The sequence below is a fragment of the Sturnira hondurensis genome, unplaced genomic scaffold (genome assembly GCF_014824575.4).
Source record: "Sturnira hondurensis isolate 20B ecotype Veracruz unplaced genomic scaffold, ASM1482457v3 Scaffold0018484, whole genome shotgun sequence".
Lineage (NCBI taxonomy): Eukaryota > Metazoa > Chordata > Mammalia > Chiroptera > Phyllostomidae > Sturnira > Sturnira hondurensis.
In genome coordinates this window covers 647,207-674,108 of record NW_028091115.1, presented here as the reverse complement: position 1 = coordinate 674,108, position 26,902 = coordinate 647,207, and the positions used below count along the sequence as shown (strand labels likewise).

The 26,902-nt window shown below is 38.2% G+C and overlaps 1 protein-coding gene across 1 annotated transcript in view; it reads right to left on the bottom strand.

Annotated features, from left to right (window-relative positions):
• Positions 1-20,813, bottom strand: part of KIAA1210 (KIAA1210 ortholog) — a 36,943-nt gene extending 16,130 nt beyond the window's left edge. The window contains exons 1-3 of the mRNA XM_037069123.1: positions 20,764-20,813; positions 10,020-10,146; positions 8,286-8,435 (exon numbers count right to left, since the gene is read on the bottom strand). Of these exons, the coding sequence (XP_036925018.1) occupies positions 8,286-8,435; positions 10,020-10,146; positions 20,764-20,813 (327 nt within the window). The remainder of the gene's footprint in view (positions 1-8,285; positions 8,436-10,019; positions 10,147-20,763) is intronic.
• Positions 20,814-26,902: the final 6,089 nt, after the last annotated feature.

Sequence of the window (26,902 nt, the reverse complement as noted above, 5' to 3'; positions counted from 1 at the left end):
CACGTAGTGGGTACACCTTGAGTATTCAGTTTGGGTAATAGGGGAGGCTCTGCCACTAGTCTATACAGGGCACCTACTACATTAGGCCCCTCTACCAAGCTCAGGAGACATAGTAGCTCTACGTAATAGATAGAAAGGAATGAAGGGAGGCTCCAAAATGAGGAGACAGGAAACATGGCCCAAATGAAATAACAGAACTCCAGAAAAAGAACTGAACAAAATGGAGATGAGCAATCTACCAGACGCAGAGCTCAAAACTTAGTGAAGACCTCAGCAGCATAAAAAAATCCAGTCAGAAACAAAGGATACACTATTTGACATAAAAAACAGTTTACAGGGATTGAGCAACAGAGTGGATGAAGCCAAAGTCAAATTAGTAATTTGGAATATAAGAAAGCAAAAACCAACCAATCAGAACAGCAAGAAGAATAAAGAATCCAGAAACATGAGGATAGTGAAAGGGGCCTCTGGGACAACTTCAAGAGGTCCAACATTCACATCATGGGGGTGCTGGAAAGAGAAGAGGGACCAAGACATTGGAAACCTATTTGAAAAAATAATGAAAGAAAACTTTCTTAATTTGGTTAAGGAAATAGACATACAAGTCCAGAAAGCACAGAGAAACCCAAACAAGATGGATGTGAAGAGGACCACACCAAGACATATCATAGTTAAAATGGCAAAAGCTAAAGACAAAGAGAGAAACTTCAAGGCAACTAGAGAAAAGTAGTAGTTAGTTAGTTAGTTAGTTAGTTACAAAGAAGCACCCATAAAGCCATCTGCTGATTTCTCAAAAAACAACTTTCAGGCTAGAAGAGATTGGCAATAAATATTCAAGGTTATGAAAAGCAGGGACCTACAACGTACATTACTCTACTCAACAAAGATATCATTTAGGATAAAAGTATAAATAAAGATCTTCCCAGACAAGAAAAAGCTGAAGGACTTCATTAGAACCAAACCAGTATTACATGAAATGTTAAAGGATCTTCTCTAAGAAGATCAAAAATATGAACAATAAAATGGCAATAAATACATATCTATCAACAATTGACTCTAAAACACAAAATAAACAAACAAGTAGAACAGAAGCAAAATCATAGATACAGAGAACGTTTTGATGGTTGCCAGATGGGAGGGAGTCAGGGGGATGGTCAAAAAAGGTGAAGGGATTAATAAATACAAATCAGTACTTACAGAATAGCCATGTGGATGTAAAGTACAGTACAGAGAATAGAGTAGCCAAAGAACATATATGCATGGCCCATAGACATGTACAATAGTGTGGAGATTGCCTGAGGGAGTTGGGGGTGGTGGGTGGAGGGGGACAAAGAAGGAAAAACTGGAGCAACTATAGTAGCATAAACAATAAAATATAATTTAAAAAATACATTTAAAAAGAAATACTTGTTCATCCTCATTGCCCACCTCACCTGTACTCAAAGGGGAAGATGACTCTGGGAGGAAAAAACAAGCTTTGCTAACTAGAACTGAAAGGATCAAAGCACCCAACTCTTCACCCAAGGGCATGTGGAAGAAATAGGCTGAGACAGAAAGAGCTTAAGCATTCCTTCTTATTCTTCCACAGGGGACTTGGGGGAGAAAGTTAGCTTAGGATAAAAAAGCTACCGAGTCCCTGAAAGATAGGATGTTTTTCCCACCATCACAAGTAGGAATCATCAGCTCAGAAGAAAGTATGACAGAAAACCTGGAAAGACTCCTATGAGAGAGTAGAAATTTAACCATCTTTTAGTCTGACTTTCTACCTGAATGATTTTGTTTTCACCTTTGCTCACTAGTTGATGCTCAATGAGAAGTCAGTGGAAGCTGGGTTTGTGAGAGGACTTTGGGGGATACAAGAGTTGAGGATCATAATTTATGAGAAGATCAGAGAAGCATCCAGGCCAGCTCATCTGGTAAGGCTGGTGACTATAGCTAGTACAGCTACTTCTGGAGATTCTACTCCTGCTGTTATTGCTGCTATTGCTGCCATCTACCCCCTCCACCCTTGTGCTCACCATATTAAACTAATAAACCAGGAAGTATGATGGGAATAGCTAAGTAACTCATGCCTGGGTATAGTTTGACTGTACCACCAAAGACTATACAGTTTGCCAGCCAGTCCAACATTCAACCTGTAGAAACCGAACTCAGTTCTTGAATTTTCTAATAGAGAGTTTATTACATTGAAGCAGGAAAAATGTTTAAACTGATACTTGGAAATGTTGACTATAAATAATTTAACTCTATTCATTAACTTATAAAATACATATTTAGTTTATTCAAATTAATTGAAAACTATGTCTTAAAATGTTATATAGTTTTCTTAATTGTAATTCCCAAGGTAACCACTAAGAATACAATTTTAAGACATATAGAAAGGAGAATGAAAATCACGTGCTAAAAGGAAATCAATTAAATCCAAAAGAAGTTAGTAATGAAGGAATAAAATAACAAAAAAGAAATAAAATACGTTGAGAAAAGAACAAAATGGCAGACAAGTCTTTTCTTATTAGTAATTACTATGAATGTAAATGAATTAAACTCTCCAACCAAAAGGCAGAAATTGACAAGATGGATTTTTAAAACATGACCTATTTATATGCTATTTATAAAGAGATTCACTTTAGATCCAGACATAATTCGGTCAAACGTGAAAGGATGATTTAAAAAAGATATTCTAAGCAAATAATAACCAAAAGAGAACTGAGATGGCAATACTAATATCAAACAAAATAGAATTTAATTCAAAATTGTTATAGGAGACAAAGATGGACATTATACATTGATAAAAAGGGTCAATACATCATAAAAATAAAAAAATCATAAATATATAAACACCAAACAACAGACCCACCACCAAATACATCGAGCAAAAGTTGGCAGAATTGAAGGGAGAAATAGATAATTCTACAATAATAGTCAGAAACTTCAGTATCGAACTTTATAATGAATTAATAGGCCTTGCTGGGGTAGCTCAGTTGGTTAGAACATCATCCAAATATGCCAAGGTTGTGGGTTTGATCCTTGGTCAGGATACATGCAAGACAACCAATGAATGCATCAATAAGTGGAATAAAAATCAATGTTTCTCTCTCTCTCTCAAAAAAATCAATAAATAAAAATGTTTTCAAACTAAGGAATAGCCTTGGCTGGTGTAACCTCAGTGGATTGAGTGTGGGCCTGCAAACCTAAGGTTCACCAGTTCAATTCCCAGTCAGGGCACATGCCTCGGTTGAGGAGGTGTGTCTCCAGTAGGGGGCACGTGAGAGGCAACCACACATTGATGTTTCTCTCCCTTCTCTTTCTCCTTCCCTTCCCCTCTCTCTAAAAACAAATAAATAAAATCTTTTAAAAAATAAGGAATAAACAAATAGACAGAAGATCAAAAGGAAATAGAGGACTGTAAACAATAAAAAGGATCCTAAAAATACATATACAGAGCATTCCATCCAACAAGAACATAATACATTTCTTCTGAAGTACACATGGAACATTCTACTGGATAGACCACATATTAAGCCACAAAATAAGTCTTAATAAAATTTAAAAAACTGAAATCATACAAAGTATCTTCTCTGACCACACTAATAAAACTAAAAATCAGTAACTGAAGGAAAACTGGAAAATTACAAGTAGATGGAAATTAAACAACATACCATTAAGCAACCAATAGGTTAAAGAAGAAATCAAAAGTTAAAAAATATTTTGACATGAATGAAAACTAAAACATAACATAACAAACCTTATGTCATACAGCAAAAGCAATCCTCAGAAATTTATAGCTGTGTATGTCTATGTTAAAAAAGAGGAAAGACCTCAAATTAATAACCTAACTCTCACTTTAAGGAACTCAAAAGAGAAAAGAAAACTAAACCCAAAGATAGCAAAAGGAAGGAGATCATTAAGATTAAAACAGAAATAATGAGACAGGGAATAGAAAATTAATGAAATCAAAGTTGGTTCTTTGAAAATTAAAACAAAATTGGCAAATCTCCAGCTATATTGACTAAGAAAAAAGAGAAAAGACACAATTTACTAAAATCAGGAGTGAAAGGGCGTAATTACTACTGACCTTAGAGAAATAAAAAGGATTATAAGACAGTACTATGAATAATTACAATATATTAACAAACCACATATCCTAGATGAAATGAATAAATTCCTAAACACACACAAACTACCAAAAGTGACTCAAGAAGACACAGAAGATCTGAATAGACCTCTAACAAGTAAAGATATGAAGTCAGTAATCAAAACCTTCCAACAAAGGAGAGACCAGAACCAGGTAGATTCACTGGTGAACTCTACCAAGATTCTCAAGTAGAATTAACACCAATCCTTCACAAATTTTTCAAAAAAAAAATGAAAAAGGGAATACGCTTCCAGATTCTGTGAGGCCAGCATTACCATGATTCCAAAGCACAATAATGGCATCACAAGAACACTATAGACCTATATTCCTCGTGAATACACATGCAAAAAAATACTGGCAAACCAAATCCAATAGCATATTAAAGCAATTATACATCATGAGCATTTGGGATTTATCTCAGGATTGCAAGGAGATTCAACATGTGAAATCACTCAAGGCAATATACTTTATTAATAGAATGAAGGAAAAACAACAAATAGCATCCCAACTGAAGCAGAAAAAAGCATTTGATAAAATCCCAAAACCTTTTATGCTAAAAACACATAGCAAACTAAGGATAGAATACACATATGAAAACCCCATAGCTAACATCATGGTGAAAAATGGAAAGTTTTCCCCCTAAGATCAGGAACAGGTCAATGATGTCTGCTTTTGCCACTTTTATTCGACATTCTACTAGAAATTCTCATCAGAGCAATTAGTCAAGAAAATAAACAAAATGCATATAAATTGAGAAGGAAGAAGTAAAACTATCTGTTTACAAAATGACATTATCTTATGTACAGAAAATTCTATATATACATAATGGATAATGAATAATTGCATGGGGATTTAAAAGAGAAACAGATACTATATAAAAAAAGAACCACCCCTGGCTGGTGTGGCTCAGTGGATTGAGCGCAGGCCTGCAAACCAAAGCATCGCAGGTTTGATTCCTAGTCAGGGCATATGCCTGGGTTGCAGGCCATATTCCCCATGGGGTGTGCTAGAGGCAACCATACTTTGATGTTTCACTCCCTCTCTTTCTCCCTCCCTTCCCCATCTCTCTAAAAATAAATAAATAAAATCTTTAAAAAAAAGAACCAAATAGAAATTCCCAGAATTGAAAATTACAGTGTATGGGGGAAAAAATTCCCAGATAGATTTTGCATACTTATGAAGCAAAATAGGAGGAAATACGAGGCAAATTTGTATAGTGAGTCAATTCAAAAAACATATGAATAAAAGAAATTAAAAGATTACCAAATAAGGAAAATTCTAAAGAACTCCCATAGACTTATCACAGCTAATAAATCAATTAAGCAAAGTTAAAAGATACAACATGAACATACAAAAGTCAGTTGTATTTCTATACACAGGAAATGAATAATCCACAAACATAGTTAAGAAAACACTTCCTTTTATAATAGCATCAAAAAGAATAAAATGCTGCCCTGCCTGCCAGATCAATTCCTGGTCAGGGCACATACCTGGGTTACAGGTCAGGGCCCTGGCTGTGGACATGCAAGAGGCAACCAATCCATGGTTTCTCTCACACACTAGTGTTTCTCTCCCCCTCTCTTTATCCCTCCTTTCCCCTCTCTAAAAAATAAATAAAAATGTAAAAAAGAATAAAATGCTTAGAAATAAATGTAATCAAAGAGGTACAAGATTTGTACACTGTGAAGTATATGACACCAAAAGCATAAGTACCAAAAGAAAACAATCAATAAATTGAACTTCATCAAAATACCATATGATCTCACCTATAAGTGGAACCGAATCAACCAAACAAATAAGCAAGCAAAATATAACCAGAGACATTGAAATTAAGAACAAACTGACCATAACCAAAGGGGAAGGGGATCATGGAACATGTATAAAGGACCCATGGACAAAGCCAAAGGGGGATAGGACTGAGAGTGGGAGGTGGCGATGGGTTGGGCAGGGGAAAGTGGTAGTGGGAAAATGGAGACAACTGTATTTGAACAACAATAAAAAATGATTAAAATGTTTATAATTTTGACCAGTATGTTCTCTTGATAGAGTTAAAAGACAACTCGTGGAGTAGGGGGAAATATTTGCACATCATATATCTGGTAAGGGGCTGGTATCCAGTATATGTAAAGAATTCTTACAACTCAACCATAGCAAAAACAAAAACAAAAAAACCCAACAGACAAAAAACACCCAATTTAAAAATGGGCAAAGAACTTGAATAGACATTTCCCTAAAGAAGATATACAAATGGTCAATAAACACATGAAAAGATGCTTAACATTACTAATCAGTAGGGAAATGCAAATCAAAACCACAATGAGATTATCACTTCACACCCACTAGAATGACTATTTAAAAAAAATAAAAAATAACAAGTGTTGGCCAGCACTTGGAGATATTGGAACCCTCATACATAGCTGTTGGGAATATAAGGGGTAGAGCTGTTGGCGAAAACAGTTTGATGGCTCCTTAAAAAGTTAAACACAGAATTACCATATGACCCAGCAATTCCACTCCCAGGTATATATCCAAAAGAATTGAAAACAGGTTTTCAAACAAACACTTATACATGAGTATTCATCAGCACTAATTACAATAACCAACATGTAGATAAGAACCAAATGTTCATCAATAGGTGTAGAACTAAATAAGATATGGTATATCCATACAATGAAGTATTATTCAGCTATAAAAAGGACTGAAGTACTGATACATGTAATAACATGGTTGAAGCTTTAAAACATTATGCTACCCTGGCTGGGTGGCTCAACTGGTTGGAGCATCATCCTATACACCAAAAAGTTGTGGGTTCTATTCCCAGTCAGAGCACACCCTCAGGTTGCAGGCCCAATCCCCGGGTCTCCGTTTGGGGTGCATACAGAAGGCATGCAATGTTTTTGTCACATCAGTCTCTCTCTCTCTCTCTCTCAAAATCAATAAATATGTCTATCCTTGGGTGAGGATTAAAAGAAATATTATGTTAAGTTAAACAAGCCAGACACAAAAGGCTATATATACTGTATGATGACATTTATATGAAGTATGCAGAGTACAAAAATCTAGAGAGGAGGGAGGAATGGTTGCTTAGTAGGTTTGTGGCTTCCATTTAGAGGGGGAAAAACTATTTTGGAACTAGAAAGTGAGGATGGTTGCCAATATTGTACTAAAATCTGCTGAATCATACACTTTAATATGCAAAAGTACATGTTACATGATTTTTTACCACAATAAAAGCATCACCTAATTCAATCCTTCTGGCAATTCAAAGTCTGTCCCAATTCATCTGTTTTAGTAGTATTCTGCAGAAAACATGGTCATAGACTAAATCCACAAATCAGTGAGCATCCATCTCTGCTACCACCAGCCTGTGCTTTACATCTTTGGTCCTAACCTAATTGTCTTTTTTTCCTATTTTTGCAGGGAGGAGGTTGATATATCTAACTGAAGGCTATTTCCCTTCCACAGAATTTTTTAACATTTCAAACAGAGGTTTGTTTTGCTGACTGGCCAATTGTCTTCATTATAAATTACATTTCTGTTTACTTTTTGGTTCCTAATGTTAATCGCTCAAAATTCTACTTCACTCTAAAAGCCCCTCAAGTTCAATAACAACCAATTAAATTAATCACACATTAGTTTGAGACTCAAAATGTTGATATGAGCACAATCTATTTGTATTCCTATAGTTGATGCATATTTTTAGTTGACAAACCTAAATGTATGAATACACATGTATGTCCTCTCATATGTCAAATGACTTCTTCATATGGATATATGTCTCTCAAACAATTCTTCATGCCCTATTGAGATTTTAGCATTTAAAACTATAGAGGCTTTACTCCTGTAAAAATCTCCATTGTTTTCTTTCTGAAATAACTGACAACATCTGGAAGCTATTTTTTGTTCAGATACTACCTTCCATTGCTTACAAAATGATGACATTATTTGGCTTTTAGAATTTGACAGAAAATGTAAACCAACATGCAATCAAAAGCCAAGAATGGCATCTCCTTCCCCAAATATCTCCCTAGTATTAAGCTACAGTAGGAAAAAAGAAAACTCAAGAAACTGTGCCTCCTACTTGTGCTCCATCTATCCCCCCCACCCCTGCCCCCAGCAACTTGCCACTTAGGATGGGACTGACACTCACCTTCAATGACAAGAACTTCTGTGATAACGCCTTTCGTGGGGTCTTAGGTGGCTGAGCATCAACAGAGACTTTTTCAACTTCCTTAGAGATTGTCTCGGATCCTGTAACAGGTGGACGGATGCTGGGTCTGCGTGGGCGCATTGGTGGGATCTGTTAAGGAGTATAAAAGGAAAAAGTTAAAACATATGCTTTCCTCCAAATTACAAGTGTGCTCTTGTTGCTTGTGAAATGTGGTATCTGGGATCTTTTTTGGTTCCATATAAATTTTTGGAATATTTGTTCTAGATCTGTGAGATATGCTATTGGTATTTTAATAGGATATGCATTGAATCGATAGATTGCTTTGGGTAATATGGGCATTTTAATGATGTTAATTTTTCCTACCCATGAACATGGTACATATACTTCCACTTATTTGTATCTTCCTCAGTTTCTTTCTTCAGCATCTCATAATTCTCCAAGTATAGTTCTTTTACCTCCTTGGTTATTGTTTTTGTTGTTGTTGTTGCCAATAGTGAATGGGATTGTTTTCTTTTTAGATGTTATTTATTTATTTTTGGAGAGAGGGAAAGGGAGGAAGAAAGAGAGGGAGAGATACATCAATTAATTGCCTCTCACACACCCTCTCACACAAGCTTTGCATTTAGTTTGCCCTTCTCTTTCTTGGATCTTAAGGTAAGAGAGATTGGCTGTTGATTTGAGGTCTTTTACACTGCCAAGGAAGGAATGGTCCCCATAGATGTATTTTAATTTGAACCTTACAACACTTCTTTTAAGTCAGGGATGTCAAACTCCTTTTCACTGGGGGCCACATCAGCTTCGTGGTTGCCTTCAAAGGGCCTAAGGTAATTTTAGGACTGTATAAATGTAACTACTCCTTAACTAGGGGCAAGAAGCTCAGTGCTGCCACCAGGTAGAAACAAGGTGCTGGGCCAAATTTGGCCTGTGGGCCTTGTGTTTGCCACCTGTGTTTTAAGTATTCATTCTTGTGGTCTCCATTTTACAGGTGGGGAAAACCAGGTTTGAGAAACGACATAACTGAACCTAATTCTCAGAGTGGCAGAGCAAGCATTTGAAAGTTCTCTTTGCCTCGATAACCCATGTTCAAGAGGCACACTGTGCACTCTTGTCTGTCTCCTAAGTATAAGGCCAGGAAAGTGATGTTCCATACTCAAGTTCAGGAGATTTAAAGGCAACAATTAGAAGTGTGCCTGCTTCCTTAAGAAGGGCTATAGAGGGAGAGTTGGACCTGTGAGTAGTAAGAAACATTGCTTTACAGTCTCATTTTCTTAAATCACTGAATTCATTTTGATTCAACAACAAAATTGCTAATAATCTGCTATTACATCTTCTTATCTATTTATCCTCAAATAAAAATAACAGGAGCCTTGGCTGATGTGGCTCAGTGGATTGAGCACTGGCCTATGGACCGAAAGGTTACCAGTTCAATTCCTGGTCAGGACAAATGCCTGGGTTGCAGGCCAGGTCTCTAACTGGGGTGTGAATTAGATAACTAACTGATGTTTCTCTCACACATTGGCATTTCCCTCCCTCTCTTTCTCCATCCTTTCTCCTCTCTAAAAGTAAATAAATAATTTTTTTTTTCCTAAAGAAAGCTATTCGCCCTAGCTGGCGTGGCTCAGTGGATTGAGTGCTGTCCTGTGAACCAAAGGGTCTCCAATTCAGTTCCCATTTGGGGCACAATTAGGCACCGATGTTCAAGTTCACTATTACCTCCAAAGATCTGCCTCTCTGGAGCTCTGGAGAAGGGCATGTTTTACTTGCTGGTATTTCAGACTCAGAATCCAACCTGGAGGTGCTTTCATGGGACAGGGATTTGGCCTCCACGTTTCCCTTAACCCTGGAAAAGAAGGAAAAGGTCTGTAAAAGCAGCCATAGAAACCAAAAAGACACATGTATATCTATAATATGGCCTACCAAAGACATCACAGAGCAGGGTGGAGATGCATATGTGCTGATAGAAAGTTGTTTATGAGATACTAAATAAATAAAGAACAGTACTGCCCCATTTAATATACACACATATATTACATACATATATCATTTATGTTCATAGAAAAATGTCTGGAAAGGTAGTTACCAATTTCTTAGTGATGGTTCCCTCTGAGGAATGGGACTAGGGACAAGAAGAGGATTTTAATTTTCTAGTTTATGTACTTTTGTATAATTTTGATTTTTTAAATGATTAACACATCTTTTTATATAATATTGTCATTGAGATGTGGTTTACATACAATTAAGCCATTTATTATTTTATTTTATTTATTTATTTAGCCTTAGAGGGGAAGGGAAGGAGAGAAGGAGAGAAATATCAATGTATGGTTGCCCCTCATGAGTCCCCTGCTGGGAACTGGCCTGCAACCCAGGAATGTGCCCTGACTGGGAATTAAGCCATTTAAAGTATACAATTCAATAGTGGCAGCCCTGCAAAATGTGAAGGAAAATACTAAATTTTGCTCATATTAAGGTGAGAGTCATAAAAGGCATTTTACACCCAAATTTCTCTCAGGAGTTTTTGTTATGATTTGTTACAAAATATCAGGTATCTGCCCAGGTGCTGGATACTTTCATTCACCAGGGTTTTTTTCTCTTTCACACAAAAGTTTTGTGACACATCTATCTTATTTTTAAAGTAATTTTATGAACCCATCACTCCCCAATGCATACTCACAGCTTGCTAAACCCTGGTAGAAATACCTTTTGATTGGGAATGGGGCTTGGTTGATGATAACTATGTGTTAAAACAAAGCAGAGGAAAGTTAGAAAAAAAATGAAAGACTAAAGGTACAAAAAAACTCCCTTTGGAATTTAAGAATATATTTTACCTTTAAAAATTTCAACCAAAGACATCACAGGAAAAAAAACTATGTGCCAATGTCTCTTATAAATGTAGATGCAAAAATCCTCAATAAAATACTAGCAATCTGAATCTGGCAATATATAAAGAGGATTACACATTATGACCACGTAGGATTTGCAAGGAATGCATGGTTGCTTTAATATATGAAAATCAATTTAATGTAATACACCATATCAATAAAACAAAAGCAAAAACCACATGGTCATTTCAATAGATGCAGAAAAAGCATTTGTAAAATCCAATACCCTTTCAGGGTATTGATAGAAGACACAGAACCTTGACAGAAGACATTTGTGAGAAAACCACAGCTAATATACTTAATGATGAAAGAAAGGATGCTTTCTCCTCAGATCAGGAACAAGATAAGGATGTCTGCTCTTATCACTCCTATTCAACATTGTACTGAGGATTCTAACCAGGGAAGTTAGGTAAGAAAATGAAATAAAAGGCATCCATATTAGACAGAAAGAAGTGAAATTATCTCTAATCACAGATAACTTAATCTTGTATATAAAACTCCTAAGAAATCCATTAAAAATACTAGAACTAATCAATGAGTTCTGCAAGGTTGCATAATACAAAATCCATACACAAAAATTTATTGTATTTCTATATACTTGAAATGAAGAATCAAAAAATTATTTTGAAAAATAAAGCACTTCTATTTACAAATTATTAGAATCTTAGATTATGACCTAAAGCTTAAGCTTGCGCTTCTAAAGATATTAGCAAGAAGTGAAAAGACAACCTACATAATTGGAGAAAATATTTGCAAACTGTACATCTGATAAGGGACTTATATCTAGAATACATAAGAAACTCCTATAATTCAATAATAAAGATAAAATAATCCAATTTAAAAATGGGCAAAGAATCTCAATAAACATTTCTCCAAAGAAGATATACAAATGGCCAAAAAGCACAGGAAAAGATCCTCACAATCATTAGCAGGAAAATACAAATCCAAACCATAATGATATACCACTTCACACTTGGCTAGAAACAAGAACTCAGATAATAACAAGAGTTGGCAAGGTTGTAGAGAAATGGAAACTTCCATACACTGTTGGTGGGAATGTAAAATGTTACAGTCACTTTGGAAAACAGTTTGGTGTTGCATCAAGACACTAAACATTAAATTACCATAAGACTCAACAATTCTACTCCTAGGTATATACCCAAGAGAAATAAAAATATATATCCGCCAAATAACTCCTACACAAATGTTCATAGCAGCATTCTTCAAAATAGCCAAAAGGTGGAAATAACTCAAATATTTGTTGACTGATAAATAGATATAATATGGTGTATCCATGAAGTGGAATACTACTATTCAGTAGTATAAAACAATACATGCTACAACATGGATGACCCTTGAAAACAGGCAAAATTAAGAGAAATGAGCCAGTCACAAAAGGCACACATAATATAATTTCATTTATATGAAATCCAGAATAAGCAAATTTAGAGGCAGAAGGTAGATACTGGTAAGTGGTCAACTATGGCTGGAGTGGGGGTAGGGTGGAATGTGGATCGACTGCTAGTGAGTAGAGTTTCTTTTAGGGAGGGATTGAAATGTTGTAAAATTGGATAAAATAAATTTTAAAATTTCGAACATTTTTACACTTATTACCTTTATCACGAAACAATACGTATAGGTTGGTGCTTTAAAAACCATCATAACTACAGTAGCAGCTCAAGCACTATAGGGCTAACACCCACCCTGTTATTGTGAGCCTGTCTGGCTACCAGACATGGACATGGGTACATTTGATTATGACACATCCTGAGGACAATCAGTGTTATGAGGATTAAAATGACACCATGTGGCTTGCGGGCCAGCAAGAAAGGCAAAGAGGCAGATGTCTGACACTTTGTACTGAACTCTTACTCACCTTTTCCCTGTAAATCTCTGCTGCTCAGTGGCCCTGGTGGTAAAGGCAAGATGCTCTGCTTTAGTAAAACAGCAGCCAAGTAGGAAATTAGTGTGACTCGGGATAAACACTTAATGAGCCTATAGGACTGATTCAGCATTGAGAGAGCAATATTGCCAGACATCTCTGTATATACACACTTGCTCACATACACACTTTCATTCATTGCTTCCCCATGACTTGTTGACTCACATCAGGCTGGGACCAGTGCAGCATCTACCTCGTCTCCCTGCTTTGTGCACAAAAACTGCAAAGAAATCTTAGGCCATGAGTAGGCTTAGAAACTCTTGGTTGTGCCTTCACAAGAGTACAGTTGTTGAACTGACTTTCCCTGATGAAAGAATTACATTAGTACCAACTGTGGCCAAATTGGTCAGAAACGAAACCCCCTATCCACAGAACATATCTAGTGCTTATTGATCTGCTCTTTAGTGGCAAAAAGAAGAAACACATTTAAAACACAAGACAAAAGTTTGGTCTTAATTAAAGGTAATATAGCACATTATGTCAGCAGCCATTAAAAAATCAAATGGAGGAATTGAATTTGCCTGTCCACCAGATACAGCTTAACAGTCTTGGAAATAGATACCACTCCTACTGTATAGGCTAGCAGAGGGCTGACTCCTAAGATTTTTTAGTGATTGATTGCTTCAGCGAATAAAAAGAAGCTGATCTCCCTTCCTAACTCCTCAATGACATTCTCCAGGGTTTGTCCCCTGGCATATTAAGCAAGAGACTGGGGTCAGGGTGATCTTTGGGCCTCTTAAGATATACTATTAATTTATGTTCCTTCCAAACAAAGACCTATTTCAGGTCCTTAGAAAAGCACCCTTCTCCCTATATGAGCTTGCTCATGCTCTTGTATGCATTCCCTCCACCTCTCATTCTCTCTTTCTTCCTTTCACCACTCACTCCAGGGAGGTGTGCATGCATACACCTTAGTGTGGAGAATGCATCTGACTAAATGGGCCATTGGGGAGGGGGATGCGGGTAAGTAAGAAGAACAAGAAATGTACAAGTTTACTCGACAACTCTTACCAATTTGTACACACAACAGAGTAAATCCAAATGCCCCTTTCCTACCCACCGCACCCTGCAATTTTTAGCAGGGCTAGTCTTAAACTTACTTAAAGCTATAAGGCAATTGTCTATAATGGTATGATTTGTGAGGTATGAAACGAGCCCCTCTGTCCAAAACCATCTCTCCTACTAGCAAAGCTATCTGAAATTCCTCCCATTGAATGCACTCATTAAGGCCCTCCTTAAGGAGACTTGTGTGCTGTTAGGGGGCAATTTAATATGTTTTCTAACTGTCCCATCACCACTAAGCAAAGACTTGAGAGAAAGGGGAGAAGCACAGGTGAGCTCTGTGGAAAGCCCAGATAAGTCTACAGTTTAAGGTCAGGAGAACAGGCCAAAGTGGAACTCCTGAGCCAGGAACAGCTGGGGGTACTGGGTGTCCAGATTTTCCACAATAGGATACAGAAATTGGGACATCACAGATGAAATTTGGAATAGGGGTGGTAGTGGCAGAAACAGTATGATTTCCCCATCCTTTCTGTGATCAGCTGCAGTATTTCCCTTAGTCTCCTGGGATGGAGGGGGAAATGCATTTGGGTTCTCTGCTTGCTTATTTATTTGTTCATTTTTACACTAACACAGTGAGTTCACACTTACGCTCCAACTCAGCTAGATGGTTTCACTGAGACCCTAATCACACATTCTGAGATCTAGCTCCCCTTGCCCAGTAATCACAGAGCTATAGTCTGAGGGCCAGGCAAGCAAACCAGACCACACTTCCTGAGTGAAATAGGCTATTTTTACCTTACAAAGTAGAGGCCTCCAGTTCCTCTCTAGTTGTAGACCCTGTTTCTCAAGTTCTTATAGCTATGACAGGGAAGGATTTCCCTTATCTACTGTACTCTCCACCAAGAGCTCTTGGGTAATAGATGATCATTTACCATGTTCCAACTCACTGAGCTGTGTGGCCCAGATGACAATCTACACATGAGCACAGAGAAAGACCACAGGGAAATGGCTGTATTGGCAGTGGCCATGGACTCTATAGGCATGAAGGCCAAGAGTCCCTGAGACCAAAGTCCCATCGTTGATTGGCTGCCAAAGGGGGCATCTGGATCCAGCTATCTGCCCCTTAGCTTGTTCCTACCCCCTTTCAACCCCCTCACACCACCCCACAAGCTTACCTAGACTTTGATTGTTGACCTTCCTGAGCCAGATTCTGGGAAGGGTTGTTAAAATGGAAGCTGGAGAAGCCTAATTCCAGCCTCCTTCCCCTGTAGACAGCCATGGGTTCCCTTTTCTTCTTCTTGCCAAAAAAATCCTTGAAGGCTTTAAATTTGGATTTCTTTCCTGGAAGTTATAAATAAAAGTGAGACGATGTGATGGTGGAAGAGAAGACAGAAGAGAAAACAGGGTCTTCGTAACATGAAGGACTGTGATCCCAGTTACCCTGTACATCTAGCCCCTTGCTCCCATGGACCATAGCAAAATTCATTTGGTTTGTTCTCTTCTTAATACTCAGTGACAAAGTATTCAAGTTGCTGGTGAGAGCAGAAGCTCAGTCTCCAGCTTGTGTGTGGTATTTGGGCAGCCTCTATTCAGGCCCAACTCACCAGGCCTTCACTTTTCTCTCAGTGTCAACTATTAATATACACCTGTTTTCTGGCCCTAAGAAGTTGATTCATATGCAGCAATTATTGAGCCAACATAAGCACTTGTTACTCCCAAACTCCACCCTAGTGGCTGGAGTCATCACAATTCAGTTGGGAAGCTAAGTGTCCTCAGGTGGATTCCAAGTAGGAGTTAGTACTACCCAGGGCTTCACGACCCTTGGAGATCTATGTGGGAGTCGATATTGCCGAGCCTGTGTGCTGAAAGAATGCAGACCCAAAGAGTGAATGTGGTCAATTGATACATTCAGCAAAGAGTTCCTTGAAGAAGGAATTAATGAACAAGGGAAAGGGCTGGGAATCAGAAACAAGAAAAGTTGTTTGTGCAAAAGGCATGACAAAACTGGATACCACAGGGTTTTATAAAGGGCATGCATTCATGCATGTATGTGTATTACACACATTATGTGTGTTCTTCAATTACTGCATGTTGGTTTGGATTATCTATAGGGCTGCTGCCCTCTGCACATGCAGATAATTGAAAGGTTGGTTGGTTTATATATAATATAATGACTACTAGGACAACAGTGAGGAATGTGAGCTTTAAATGCTCCTAAGGCTCTGACTGGGATTTCTTTAGTTTTCTAGTAAGCATATATGTCTTTATTGGAGCCCCATAGAAAAGAGGAAGAGGAAGGAGAGTTTGTGCTACACTTTTCAGAGGGAAAGAATTAGCTCTTATTGTTTTCACATGCAATTATTTACCAACCGAGGTGTCTCGTTGCAATTCCCAACAGTTGGGTCTTTGGAACACCTCTCGCCAGCACAGCAATGTTACTGGCAGTGAAGGACCCAGCAAGGAAGTCAGTTGTCAGTGGGGCTGGCATTACAAAGGCATAATGATACAATGGTAAGCACCTCCCAAAAGCCAGAAAACTCTGGAGTTCTTGGCTTGATTCTGCTGTCACTTAGCTCTGCAACCTTGGGTAAATCACTCAGCCTCTCTGGCATTCAGCAGGAAAATGAGGGGATCACACTGATCAGCATCTCCCAAAGTATGTTCAGAGGGACTCTCATGGATCTTTCATACAACACTCAGGGACTGTTGCATGAAAAATGGATCTGCAGTCCAGTCAACCCGACACTGGATTAGACAAAATTTAGGGGGTCTGCTTTCCAGCAAGACTTTCCTGAAACAGGTCTATGCGTGTGGTGCAGCTCTAAGAAACTGGACAACAATATTGTCTCCCAAATATGTGTTAGTAGAATGCCTGGCAAAACACACTAGGAAAATGCTGGACTAGAGCTCTTTCTATTTCTGCAGTGTGTGACCTATTTGTGTACTGATTACTCCTGGGCCTGCCTATTAGAAAGGTTTCTAAACTTCAAGGCCTGCCTTAAGGCCTGTTGCCCACAACTCATTACAATTCATACTTCTCTCTGTGCATCTAAAACTTGAGTGTTGGCACCACAATTTTTTTGCATCTGAATGCTCTCTAGTCTGCACACTGATTCATCCATTCATCTATTCAACAAATATTTATTAAGATAAAGCACTTACTACATTTGGGGTATCATGCAAAAGGAATAAGATATAGTTCTATGTCTTAGCTACTATCCCGCATCAAAGCTGTAGGCAAGCTTTCATTAGCATCCCTTTAGCAACTGGGACAGTGCAAGGCAAGCTGTAGTACTCAAGAGACAACTGAGTCCATCTAGGGGTACAAGAGTACCAACAGTTTGTCACTTCCTTTACACTGAGATCACTGAGCAGAGTCATCCTTAAGAATCCTATAATTTAAACACTGACTCTTATTGGGGTTGATATAAACTGTAAATAATGTAGGTAAAGAGCTTAGTATAGTATCTGGTGTGTAGCAAATGCTAGTAAATTTGAGCTAGTACCAGGTAATCAATAATAACTTGTTCATTAAGACCAGATTCAATTCTATCTATCTAATCTATAGATAAATGGAAGCAGCCCCACATCTATAACTCAACAGTGAGCTCTAAAATATACATGATTAGCCCTGGCTGGTGTGGCTCAGTGGATTGAGTACTGGACTGCAAAGCAAAGGGTTGTCAGTTTGATTCCAGGACAGAGCACATGACTAGGTTACAGGCCAGATCCCCAGTAGGGGGTGTGTGAGAGGCAATCACACATTGATGTTTCTCTCCCTCTTTCTCTCTCCCTTCCCCTCTCTAAAAATAAATAAAATCTTTACTAAAATAAAAGGGTCATAAAGTAATATTATAAAAAAGTAAAATATACACGATTAGAGCAAAGGAAGCTACCATGGGAAAGGACAATCAAAAAGATTGTAGCCCTAGCTGGTGTGGGTCAACTGTTTGAAGCATAATCCCATAGAGCAAAATGTCACATGTTTGATTCCCAGTCAGGGCTCGTAGTAGTATAAGGCAACTGACTAATGTCTCTGTCTCACATCCATGTTTCTCTTTCTCTCCCCCCTCCTCTCCCTCTAAAAGTGGACAAAATATCCTTGGGTGAAGATTTTTTTAAAAGACTGTAGGACTGTTATCTTTGTCACTACTTCTTAAGTAATTTCAGTTGGGCAATTGTCATTTATTAGGAGGTGTCTATATAGGGTCATGGTTAGGACAAACTTGGTAATTTTAACTAGAGATGTGAAGAATAAAACATGAAGATACAACAGAAAATATATTTTTCTAAGTTCACTTTTTTAATTTTCTACAAGAAAAATTTAACTAATTTTTGACAATAAAATTAAAATATTTAAAATGTTTGACCTCATAGAACTACAATGAGGATTCAGTGTGAAAGTGCTGGCTCTATAATAATCTATATTCTGTTCTCTGGTCTTCTCTCTTAATCTCCCCAACCCAAAATGATTTCTAAAAATTTGCAAAATAGTGAGATTTTTGTGTAAAATCCTCATTACTATGCTATACTGACTACTGTAATTAGTTTTTTACTGGAAAATTGTTACCAAGTGGATCTGTAAGGGCAATGCTCTGATTTGTAGTATTTACCTATTTTTGTGGTGTAAATACTCCCACCTCAGCCATCTTCAAGCTACCAACATGGCATTTAGGAAGAGATATGCATAGTGTCTCAAGCCAGTGTCAGTCAGGTCCAACATACCAGTAATTCCTGCCTAGTGAGGACAAATTGGGAAGTGTCCCTTCACAAGCAGGAAGGAGCAGGAGCATGCTATACTTTAACCTTTTGCAGGTACTGCTATTTTTCAAATGGAATTAACATGATTGCTTCTCTTTGATAAAATTTTTATTTATTTATTTTTAAAGAGAGGGGGAGAAATATCAATGTGTGGTTGCCTCTTGAACACCCCCCTATTGGGGACCTGGCCTGCAACCCAGGCATATGCCCTGACTGGGAATTGAACCAGCAACTTTTTAGTTCATGAGCCCACACTCAATCCACTGAGTCACACCAGCCAGGGCTGACTCAATAATTCTGGACAGGGAGATCTCTTTGTGGCCTTTGCAAATGGTAGCAACTTTATGCTCAGGGTGATTCTTGGGAACATAGTGATTCTTGCCTTTCTTGCTTCAAAATGCCAGAATGGAAGATACCAGGGCAAAGCTAGAGGACTGGGAGTTGCAAGCTTGCTTCTCATAAACCAGCAAAGACATTTGTCACACAATCTATAAATAATCCATAATGAATCAAAGCACTTCTAATAAACTTTTCAGGCTGCAGAACTAAATGTACCTGCCATTACCATTGTATGAGCAAACAAAGCATGCATTAGCCTATTTTTATGTTCCTAAATTAACAAAATGACTAGACTCTAGAACTGTAAGTGGCACTAGAAATTAAGTATACATATATTCCAATTTTCCCCCAATTTTCCATTTTTACTGGTCAGAAACAACTAATTTTCCCATGAGGATTCAAAGTGCCTTAAGCAATGTGTGTCTCTTTCAATCATGGGCACTAGAAGGAAAAGAATGTCTCCATTCCTCCCTGTGGGGTAGCTCTGGGTATGGTGGTGATATAGCTTCATTGGTGGGGAGTTGGAGAGCACCAAGAGATAACAACCATCACACATAGTGGGTTGGCTTCTCACTGATATAGGGCAGTGACTTAGAAGCTGGAGACAACCTTACTGAGCAACCCATTGCTAGACAGCCAATGTCAGCTGCAAGATTCTAGGTCTTCAGCCTACTCTGGATTAGGAGACCTCCTCATCCCTAACTGTATCAGATACCATGTATGGAGATGAGCCCTGGAAGTGAGCTACAAATTTGGGAACTGTCCACATGCTATGTTACTTTTGAACTCCTAATGGAATCCAAGAGAGTTGCAATGTATTCAAATGTATAAATTAGCCTTTCAAGCTCTCTTTGTAAAGGGGTGCCTTCAAATTTCCAGCAGCTAAGTCCTGTGTGAACTGGTTTCAAGAGCTGCTGAAAGTGTAAAGGGTAGATAAATGTATATAGCAGGTTTGGATCAAAACCCACATTTGTATCCAGCAATGTTTATGTAGGTCACCCATATACTGCATATCTTATATCTCACAAGGTACAGCAGTGGAGGTCAGTGAACTGACAGCGGAGAGCTGACAGCTGTCTGGACTTCTCTTATAACAAAACCATTTATCTCCCTGTCCAAACCCAAGGACTATATATTCCCAAACAGGCAGTAGCTTTCAACATCCTCATCCATGAGGGCCTGCAGTGTGTCACATGCCAGAACATGGCCCATGGCAGGCAGGTTTCCCCCAAGAAAAGAAAACACCATTAAATCCAATGATGTAAATCATTGCTGCTGGGTTGTGCATTTGCTTATTCACCATGCACGCGGGCAGCCTATGTAAGTTGAACTTAGCTTTAAAAATGCATCACATAATGATGACCTTGTTCTCTTGCACTGCTGCTTGGAAAGAAAACATTTCTAACTAGCCTTTCATCCCTTCAACATCCCAAACACCACCTTAGTCTCTGGCTAGCAATGAGCAATACTAAAAATTGCTCAAATGTTTGGTCTTTTAAAAAACCTGAGAAACAGAGAAAAGGCATTTCCTTACCTCCACTCTTCACAGAGCTGGGCCGAATTGGAATCTTCTTTTGTCGCCATCTATCTAGCTCATATTAAAAAAGATAGGTCAGTTGGTTTAGTAGTTGGGGTTGCCTAGGTGAAGAGACCTGTCATTCATTCATTTATTAATTCATTAATTAAATATTTTGAGTGTCTAATCACTCTCTCTGAGGCCTAATACTAAACAATGGTGACAGAGATGAAAACCCAATCCCTTCCCTCAAAGATACATGCACCAGGCTCACTATCCCCTGCCCCTGGAGGCGTGATCAGTGAAGTCAGGCCTCCAGGAAGCCACAATAAGGCTCCCTCTCTCTCTCTGCCCTTCCATACCAAATCTTCTTCACCATACACTACTAAAAAAAATCAGCAAAAGTGGAAAATTCCAGTAAACTGTTATATGCAGTTCTGGCTTTGAGTGCAATACCTCATTTTATATCTTAGGTTCCTTTTGTCCCTTTTTTGATGTCAATAAAATTTATCATTGCTTAGTGACTTTTGCATCCCTTTCTATCACTAATGGACACCTATCATTCATGTACTTGGCACCATAATTAAGGCAATAGATACACATCTGAGGAAGTTTTGCAACAAGAAAATTTTTGTAAATTGAATCCTATTTAACAGAAGTCTATTAAAGGTGGCATTTTTTTGTTTCTAGCCCCTCCTTATTGTTGGTTAAATTTGTACTGCTAGCTATAGTAAAACCTCAGTTGAATCTCTCTGATCATGAGCTGCTCTGATTTTTCTAATTAAGCAGAAATGCTTTCCCTGCTTAGTATGTAGGACCTGATAACCATCCCAAAAGAATATTGCAGGGCCTTAGACAAACCTTTTGACTATCAGGAAATGAAAGTAAAGAGTTTAGAAGACTGAAAAGTAAATGTGGACTGAGCCTAATGTAAGAAATTTGATATGAACTTATTTGTTTGTGACTTGATTATCTTTCTGGATTGGTTGATTCTTGGTTGTTAAATACAGTAAACAAGTCTAGTTCTAGTTATCAAGATTTTATTGGGTTACTTACCTTCATCACTGGTATCCAGAGCGTCCACACTGCCAGATGATTCACTTAGTGATTTATCTATAACAGGATCACTAAGATAAAATATAGAGTAAAAAAGCAAAACATCAGTTTTTTGATATCCAGAACATGGCACAATCATTTTACCCATACCCATTATGCTTCACTTAGAGCACCAATTTTCAACTGGTGTACCACAAGAATTTTGAAAACATGCAACACCTGGCTAGTCATCAGGGACACTGACCTCTTTTTCCTAAGACTGTAATATAAAAAAATGACAACAGCCAATATGATAGATATCTGGTGTAAATAGCCTGTCTTCAACTATATATATACATACATACATATGTGTATATATGTATATATATATATGTCACATAATAGAGTTATATTGTATCGATCATGCTGCATAATAAGGTTGTGTCTGATTGGTTAATTCTTAGTACCAGAAATCCTTATATACAAGTAAAGGCACCTGTTTTTTTTAAGTCGCTTTGGAGCAAAAAGGATAGTTAATTACTATTATTATTTTTTGTTAATCAAAATTATGCCTACTTTTTGTCAAATTTACAGAAAATACAATATTTTTGTGTGCTCGAGAATTTTAGTAATTAGCTTATGTGAGCTGAAAATTGCTGAGTTAGAGTCTTCAAAGAGAATTATCTTCCCTTTAAAAAAGACAATGATTCCATTTAAATCAAATGTCCGGAATAGACAAATACATAGTTACAGAAAGTGTCCTACTTTTTGCTGGGGAGATAGATTTTCTTTTTGGTTTTTTGGGGGAAGGTGGTGAGTGACAGTACATGGTTTCTTTTTGAGGTGATAAAAATGTTCTAAAATTAACTGTGGTGATGGTTATATAAATCTTTAAAGGCATTGAATTTTAAACTTTAAATGGATTAATTGTATAGTATGTGAATTATATCTCAATAAAGCTGTTACTCCCATCCCCTTAAAAATAAATGTGAAAAATCCTGATCCATTACTTTGTGTTGGAGCCCATTCCTTTTAGAGGTGTGCTCAGAGAGACAAATTTGTATTGATAAGCCGTTAAAGATTATGGCATTTGGCCCTGGCTGGTGTGGCTCAGTGGGGTGAGTGTGGCCTGTGAACCCAAAGGTTGCCAGTTTAATTCTCAATCAGGGCACATGCCTCAGTTGTGGGGCCAGGTCTCCAGTTGGGGGCAGGCGAGAGGCAGCCACTCATTGCTGTTTCTCTCCCTCCCTTCCCTTCTTTCTAAAAATAAATAAATAAATAAATAAAATCTATAAAAAGAAACACAGATAACTAATAAGCAAATAAGAAGGCTTAGTCCCTTCATAATTAAAGAAATGTAAATCAAAATATCAAGGTAACATTTTCACCTATCAGGTTTTCAAAAAAGTTTTAATTTTGGTGATGTTTCATTGCTGACATGGATGGGAAAAATAAACACTCTCACATATGATGGAGTTTGAATTGTTTTGTGAAGAGCAATTTTGCAGTATCAAAATGTTATAAAAATGCATATACCTTTTGATCCAGTAGCATCACTGCTAGAACTTTACCCCATAGATATACTCACACATGTACACCAAAACATATGCAAGAATGTGTTTCACAGCGCTGTTTTAGGAAACAACCAAAATGACCATCAAAAGGATATTTCCCTCATGACTGATACTGCATTGTGGGAGAATTATCTCTCCCCTTATGCTCTTTTCCATTATTGCAGATAATCAATTCAAAGTCAACTCTAAATTTTCCATTCAATCTAGCCTTCTGGCAAAAGTTAGCAATGACAAATCTAGGGAAGCTTGTCAGCTGATATTCAAACCTTTATAAATCAATGCTGACATTTTTTTATGAGAGTTTGGGCAGGGATCTGATGGGCACCATAATCCAGAAAAAGTGTGTTGTACACAACAGGAGGGCTATAGAGAGACAAGCACCATTGAGTGGGATTAAGTAGATTCTGGAGCACCATCCCCCCAAGATCTTATCTGCACCCAGACATAGTCAAACTGACTAATGGATGGGTTCCAGGCCCATCTGTGCTGCTATCTATAGTCATAAGCCCCTGATTCACTCCTGGAGGTAGAGAGGAATGACCACAGACTCTGAGGTTAAGATGAACTTGAGAGGTCACCCAGTGAGAGTGACTGAGGCCTGGGAAAGCAAAAGCTTCTAAACCACAGTGAGACCCGACAGGGCCCTGGTGTCAGGATAAGTCCTATGGTTCCCCATGGTGTGTGCTACTTCTCGCTGCAATGAGTAGTGAACCCAACTTGTTCGACAACAAGTGTGTTCCTGGTGGGCTTTGGCTGAAAGACAGACACTTTGTTAAAGTCACTTAAACTCTATCAGTGAATATCACAATTCTGCCTGAAAATGACTTAGCCCCAGGCCCACACAATGCTCACTAATATACACACACATACACATACGTTCCATCTGGAGATCTGGAAGAAGCACAGGCATAGGGAAATTCGGAAGACCCTCAATAATTCAGAACATAAAAATTCTTTGGACCATCACTGGTGAGTTTCTGGACCATTTTAATAAATATTGCAGCACCCCAACCCCTGCCACTAAGGAAGGCTTCTTAGACACTGGGGAAAATAAATGATCTCTGAGCCTTAGAGAAGCATGTGGAAAAGGAGCCTGTTTTCCAAAATACCAGGCCACAGCAGGCTAACATTTTCCTTGACCCATCGCTGTCAGGAGGAGAAGGGAAACAACAACCAAAGAGGGTAGGGCAAAAGTTGGTTTACAGTTGTTCATTAGGTAAAATAATACAATAATGAATAAATAATAGCACTAGGGTAAATTGTGTTTCATGGACTCACAACTGTAAGCCTACCTTTGCCCCACCCTGTATGAAAGACTAACGGAAATCAAAGAAAGAAGGTGTCTTGGAAGCATTATCAATCACTGGAGCACTAACAGAATTATTCAATTTAATCATCATTCCATTTAACTAACCCTTGAGTTTAGACTATCTCAAATTTTTTGTGGTATACTTTCCTTATTTCCCCAACTGAATCCTAGAGCACAGAGGACAGCACCACCATCTACTGAGCTGTCTCCTCTTCTAAATAAACAAACCAATGACCACAAAAATGCACACAAACCTCCCCTTGGTTGAAATCTTCTTCCCGTTACCACCCCATTTCTATGCATCACTTTAAAGCAAAATTCAAGAGTTATCTATACTTACTACTTTTATGTCGTCATTGCTTATTCTCCTGAGCTCTCTCAGATCAAACTTCCAAATAGAATGACTTCCAAACCACGCCAGCAGAACTGCTTGGATTTACTGGACAGCCAATCAGCATCGGACAGCCCCTCCTTTTGAATAGTTTTATCAAGTGCCTTTATCACCAACACCACATTCCTATAATTTTCCTCATTGGCTGTTTCTTCTCAGCCTCCTTTGTTGAATCTTTCTCCTCTGCACTGAATTTGAAAGGTTGTAACACTTGAGAGTTCTGTCATGGGCCTTCTTGTTTATGTACAATTATTTCTGAGAACAGTAGAATTAGATAAAAATATCACTCTGAGCCACATATGCAACTTTTAGTTTTCTAGCAGCCACATTTTAAAAAGCAAAAAGAATCAGGTGATGTTACTTTAAATATTTTCTTTAACTTGATAGAACCAAATTATTCTCATTTCAGCATGTAGTCATTATAAAAATAATATAAATTATTTTATACTAAGTTTTTGAAATATGGTTTGTATTTTAAACATACAGCACATCTCAATTTGGGCTAGTCACATTTAAAGTGCTCAACAGACACATGTGGCTAATAGCTACCATATCCTAGATGATCTCATCCAGGCTTTACATACTATTGACATTTTGGACTCCAAAATCTATGTAACAAGACTGGACCCCTCCTTGGAATTCCATATTCCTTTAACCAACTGCCCAGCCACCATCTCCACTGCACAGTGCATACCGAACTCTTAGTTCCTCTAACACTCAGTCTCCCCCCCCCCATTTTTCCTCTTCTCAGGAAATGCCACTAACCAGATGCTCAGACTAAAATGTAGGAGTCATTGATTCCTTTATTTCCTTTCCATGCCACTTCTAATCTAACAGTAAATCCTGTGACTCTTCCTTCAGTATATTTGTATAATCCAACCATTTCTTGCCTTGTTTGAACTGCCATTGTCTCATTCCTGGATCGCTGCAAAAACTGGTCTCCCTGCTTCCATCTTTGCCTCTCTATTCTCCACACAGCAGCCATATCAGTCATGTCAGCCCTTTGCTCAAATCTTCCCAGTGGCTTGCTGTCATATTCAGAGCAAATTTCAACTCCTTACCTTAGGCTTTATGTGATCTGGCCCCATGCCAATGCCCCACTACCCACACTGATCCTGCTACCCTTCTACTTTCTCCCTCTTCTCCAGCCTCACTGGCCTTTTACTAATTCCCAATATACTCACCCCTTTCAGTCTCAGAGTCTTTGCTTCTCCTTCTGCCTGGAGGACTATTTCCCCAGTTAGTTGCATGACTGACCCTTTGTAGCATTCAAGTCAGCTCAAATGTCACCTGCCAGAGAGGACCTTCATGATCATCCTAGTTAGAGCCCTCCCAGTCTCTCTCATCACGTCATCCTTTATTAACATCTTTATACCACTCATCACTACCTAAAAAATATATTCTGTAGTAATTTCATTACTGGTTTCTTAACTGTCTCCTCTTAACAAAATGTAAATTCCATAAGGGCTAGTACCTTGCCCTGTTTTGTTCATCACTGATCTCCTAGCACCTACAATGGTACTTGGCACATATCAGGCACTCAAATAAATGTTTGTTGCACAAATACCTGAATTCAGTAAGAAAGGAGGAAGTAAAAACCATCTTGCAGTCAGTAATTTCTTAGAAGTAGAGGCATGCTATGAGAGGCAAAAGAGGAACCTTCTTGTTTCCCAACTTAGCAGGACCTGTCTTCCCCTCCAGAAGTGTGGGCCCTACCATAACATTATTCACCTGTGCAGAACCAAGCACTCTTGGATCCCCCTTGTCCTTGGTGCAGAGTCTATTCTCAGGTGTCCTGGTCACAAGACCTGTTGGTGTGGAGCCTCACTCGACTGAGCTAGGTCATGA